Raw genomic sequence first — 5,596 nt, 5'->3', positions numbered from 1 at the left:
GGCCCTGGGCTAGCATCTGTTGCCAATCTTCCTCTTTTTTTCGCTTGAGGAAGACTGGCCTTGAGCTAACAACTGTGCAGATCTTCCTCTATTTTGCATGTGAGTCACCACCACAGCATGACTTGATGAGTGGTGCACGTCTCTGCCTGGGACCCGAACCTGTGAGCCCATGCTGCTGAAGTGGAGTGCACTGAACTTAACCATGGTGCTGTCGGCCTGCCCTGTGACAGTTTTTTACGAATGAGATGACTGTCTGTAAAGCTAAGGCAAATGGAGATTTTTAAGAATTAATACACACTTTATTTATCCTGAAATTTTTCATAGTGATTCTGAGTAAGTTACAACACATCATGGAATATCTGGGATTAAGGCGCCATTTACCATAGTTTCATAATATATCACTGAATTCAAATTGTATTGGGCCTTTGCCAGATGTGAGATCCAAAGTTCTGATCAACTGAATCCTGAATCAAAGAATTTGTAAAATGGAAAGAAGAGAAAAATCTAAACATAGTTTACCCTTTGAAACCTTTGCTGCATTACTGTAGGTGAAACATGTAGAATCTGAAATAGGACTTGTGTCTACTACTCAGATAAGATCTTGTCCGCAAAAGTTATTTTTAAAAATGAAAGTGGCTCACAAAATTAAAACCAACTCCCATACTTCATATTTTTGTTTCTCTGACTTTGTTCAAAATTATACAGAAGCATTACCTGGTATTATTATCATTCAATGACTACCATTGTCATTAGCAGCACTCCACCGCATTCTTCACCCAGGGATCCTATGTACAGCCTTCTGTGAAATGAATGTTACATAACGGCTGCCACCCTGGTGAGGTCACAGTTTAGCCTAATTTCCGAATGGCTTCATCAGGATTGAGGCTAGTAAGTTTTTCTTTGAGCTTAAAGTTTGTTTTTTCCAGTTTCTCCACCTACTTCTATGAAAAAATGATACAGTCAAACTTTGGACTTTGTAACAGAGCCATGCCCAAAATGCAAGAATAAGTGTTATGGCCCCAGTAATTGCTATGAAATGCTAAAATGTTAGTATTTCTTACAGTGTTTCAGTGGCTTCATGCTCTTGTTGGGCTGTGCCTTTGTGATATGTACTTAAATGGGTTTTTTTGCAAGTAGAAATGGAATAATGTTCCCAAATGAGACTGAAAATAAGAAAAATCTGTGAGCTTTTAAAAACAATCAATAAAAGGCAGATGTTCTATAAAATAGAAACAGTATATCTGGAGGTTGGAATGAATCCATGAACTTTGACTTTGAATATGTATTTTCATAAGAGGATGAGGTAAGGAAAATCCTTTGAGAGCTGTCAAGGGAAATTTTGGATGAATCCTGGACAACACAAACATCTTAAGGGCTCTGGTATTCAAAGTCCTTCCATTAAAGTGTCTTCCTTGTCTCATCATTTGGAGTCATAGTCCTTCCAAAGCACCTTCCTCATTGCTCCCTTCACATCCTTGTTCCTCAGTGTATAGATGAGGGGATTGATCATGGGAGTGACGATGGTGTAGAAAAGAGATATGAACTTGCCCTGATCCTGAGAGTAGTTGTTGCTGGGCTGGAGATAAGCATAGATGGCTGTGCCATAGAACAGGGTGACCACTGTGAGGTGGGATCCACACATCCCAAATGCTTTTCTCTGCCCTGCTGCTGACTTTATCCTTAAGATGGCCCTGATAATCCGACCATAAGAGAACATGATAAATGCAACCGGTAATAGAAGATCCAAGGCACTGACAAAGAAGATCTCAGACTGAATCATAGTGATGTCAGTACAGGCAAGCTTGAGCAATGCAGGAATCTCACAAAGGAAGTGGTCTAATTTATTTCTCCCACAAAGTGGTAAACGGAAGATGAGCACTGTCTGCAATAAAGAGTTGGTAATGCCAAAGAGCCATGAAGCAGAAGCCATGAGGACACAGAGACGGGGGTGCATGATTACTGTGTAGTGAAGGGGCCTGCATACAGCCACATAACGGTCAAATGCCATAACTCCTAAGAGAATGCATTCAGTGCATCCCAATCCTAGAGAGATGAACAGCTGAACTACACAACCAGCAAAGGAGATAGATTTGTCTGTTCCTCTGAGGTTAACCAGGAGCTGGGGAACAATGCTGGTAGTGTAACACAGGTCCAGAAAGCTGAGGTTGGAGAGGAAAAAGTACATAGGGGTGTGAAGATGTGGGTCCAGGTGGGACAATGCAATGATGGTTGTGTTTCCCAGCAAAGTGAAGATATAGAAGATCAAAAGAACCACAAAGAGGACCAGCTCCAGTTGAGGCCTGTCAGAGAAACCTAGTAGGATAAATCCAGTGAAAGAACTTCCATTTTTCTGTTCCATCCTTTGTTAGCGCATGGTTCCTGTCAAGACCAAGCATTCAGCAATTTTTAAAAGATAGCTCCCCAAAAATGGAAAGGGGGCAGAATCTATTATGCTAAAAGACATGACCAAAGGATTTTAAATGCAACTGTTTGAATAAATAATGTGCTCATTGATTGACGTATTTTATACTAATTTAATTTCACATATTGCAAAATATATAATCTGATATTTAATATAAGAAAAATCAAATGATGGATCTTGTGTTTGCATCAGTCATAAGTATAAAAGGTCTGTTTCAGATTGAGTTTAATAGGATTTAAAGTTCAGTAAGAATTTCTGTACAATTTAGAGAATGGGAATAAGGGAAAACTGGGACAGTGATCAGAAAGAATAAGAAAGAAATGTGAACAGAGGGAGAGAGGTTATTCCAAATACATATGTTATACTTCTGCACAATTGGATTTGCAAGTACCTCACATGGAATAGAATATAATAAAAGATAATCACTATAATGTGTTCAGATAAAGGAATTTATGACCTAGAATGTATTTATACAAAGGATTAAATTACATTAAAAAAATCACTAATAGTGCTACACATATACAATTTTGGGAGTTTTGCCTTTCTTCTCTACCTAATATATTATACTTGTGAGACCTACCCTCATCTTTTTGTTTGGTAGTAAAACAATTAAATATTCAAATCCACTGTGAAAATGCCACCATTCAATTATGGTGCTTAACTCTTGCCCTCAAGATGCCTAAAATTAATATACTAATTTAACAAGAACTCTGAAAATTCATTGGCCATGCATTCTCAGCTGGAATCAGAACTCTAAAAGCCAGTGCCCAACACTTTCCCTTTCCTTCTAGTGATTTTGTTTTCCTATATTACCAACAACCAGAGAGTGTCAATTTGCTGAAAGAGATAGGATTATTCCCTATCAACATTCTAATCAGAAGAAACATTTTAAAAAGTTATTCAACTGTTTAATCTATTCACAAATTGTAATGCTTTACATCACTCCCTGTGACGAGATAATTAAATAGATAAACACATAGAGATAAAGAAAGACCCATTCCCAAAGCAATGATAGGTCGAAAGCTATTTTGTGAAACTAAAAGTAATAGAAGCAAAGACATAAAGGAAATGATATTTTGGTTTTGTAAAAATGTAAGGACATCCATCTGTATTAGGTTAATTTTATATATACATCATTCTAGTATCTATCTGAAGAGTTAGTTCCACTGAATCAAATACGTTGCCAGCTCTACATTTAGTCGATTGCCATTTTCATCCAGCTATTTAGTATTGTATAAGCAGGATCATACACTGACCAAAATGGAACCAGAAAATGAATAATTCAGATCTATCATTTTCAAATGGTTAGGCATACTGTAAATTTTTTATTCTTCGAAGACTTTTAAAATCTAAATCACGGAGCTACGCCACTCATCAAGCCATGCTGTGGCAGTGACCCAAATAGAAGATGGAGGAAGACTGGCACAGATGTTAGCTCAGGGCCAATCTTCCTCACCAGAAAAGAAAAATCTAAATCAGATTAGCATATAGACCCACTGATGTGTAAAACAAATTGGTACAAAACTGGCATAAGACAAATATTGATAAAATCTGAATAAAAGACAAATAAAGATCAAACAGAAGAAGGCAGTGGTAGAGAGGAAGGTGGGAAGTATCCTCTATCACTGACACAAATGTCTTCCTTGTCCCATAATTTAGTTGCAAGGAAAATAAACACCAAAAAAGTCATATGTTTTGAAATATTAAAGCACACATAATAAAAACATAAGTGAAAGATAAGTTAAACTAACCTAAGTCCACGCTCAATCCCAAAACAACAATATGGAAGAGTACTAGTTCACATACTTGGAAAAAATGACAATATTTAATTAATAAAAATTCTTTTGCATTTAAAGTTTGAAAAATTAAAGTATCCAAAGGTTGGAGGCTGAACTGACACGCTAATTACACTTAATAATATTAATACTAATACTAGCTGGTATTATTATTTGACATATTCCAAAATATTTACATGCATAATCTCAACTAACCTTTCAAAAAATGTTTTGAAATTTATTACCATTTCCTTCATACATATGAGGAAGATGATTAAAGTGGTTAAATACCTTACTCTAGAACAGTAAACTCCTAAATGTTTTGACACAAACCCAGGTTCCTTTGATATCAAAGTTCGTACTCTGAACCACCACATTACTTTATTGTCAATCAAATGAATGTATTAAAATTCAGAGGAATCATCTCACATGACAAGGATATAGGATTTCACAATATTTCATACTTCCCTTCATTTCTTAAAAGGATGTGATCAGTGCTATCAACAAAAAATCTATGCACAAAAAATTTCACAAGACATAGTTATAAAAGTGAGAGACTGTTTAAGTTGTGCAAGGACAGGATACATCCGCTGATACCTGCTCAAAACAGCAAAGAAAAACAAACCATGGTTCAGTTTCATGCACACATGCCCAAATATAGAGCCACTCATCTGAAATGAACTGCTGGCTAATTTTTAAATTGTATCTAATAAAGGAAGCATACACGAAAGCCAAGGAGGGAAAAAATGAATTGCTAACTCATCCAAGGAAAACACCGATAAAATAATGCACCACTATAATAAAATAATGACGTATTTTATATTATCATATCAATGAGGACCAATACAGCTGTTGATAAAAGAGAAAACCCTGGGAGAGGAAGTTTTACAAACCATTTGATGCTTTACATGATAAAATACATATATTAATAAAAAAAGAATGCTGAATGGCTACCTGTCTGAGAGGTATAAAAATGAATATGATTGGGGCCGGCCCAATGGCCAAGTGGTTAAGTTCGTGTGCTCTCCTTCGGTGGCCCAGGGTTTCACCAGTTCGAATCCTGGGCACGGACATGGCACCACTGGTCAAGCCATGCTGAGGCGGCATCCCACTTGCCACAACTAGAAGGATCCACAACTAAAAATACACAACTATGTAGCAGGGGGTCTTTGGGAGAAAAAGGGAAAATAAAATCTTTTAAAAAAATGAATATGATTTTAGGTTGAAGAATAAAATATCAGGCAAAGAAGATGCCCACTAAAACAGAAAGAAGAATATGATTGTCTCCGTGTGTAGCAATAGCTTTCAGTGCCACACTGGAGAACACACTGGGAGGTAATTAGGATACTAATGTCATATTCTACCTTCTTACTTTTATTTTTTTTCCTCATTACAATTC

General features: G+C 36.6%; 1 protein-coding gene across 1 annotated transcript; it reads right to left on the bottom strand.

Annotated features, from left to right (window-relative positions):
* Positions 1–1,420: 1,420 nt before the first annotated feature.
* LOC106823462 (putative olfactory receptor 2B8) lies at positions 1,421–2,359 on the bottom strand. Its single transcript, XM_070516849.1, has one exon. The coding sequence runs from the start codon at positions 2,357–2,359 to the stop codon at positions 1,421–1,423; it is 939 nt and encodes a 312-aa protein (XP_070372950.1).
* Between the last annotated feature and the right edge of the window lie 3,237 nt (positions 2,360–5,596).

Source organism: Equus asinus, chromosome 8, assembly GCF_041296235.1.
Source record: "Equus asinus isolate D_3611 breed Donkey chromosome 8, EquAss-T2T_v2, whole genome shotgun sequence".
Taxonomy (NCBI): domain Eukaryota; kingdom Metazoa; phylum Chordata; class Mammalia; order Perissodactyla; family Equidae; genus Equus; species Equus asinus.
Note: the sequence above shows the minus strand (reverse complement) of the source record. Positions and strands in the feature narration are given on the sequence as shown.

Excerpts from the sequence above, each read along its gene's own strand:
- LOC106823462 (XM_070516849.1), bottom strand. The coding sequence starts at position 2,359 with ATGGAACAGAAAAATGGAAGTTCTTTCACTGGATTTATCCTACTAGGT.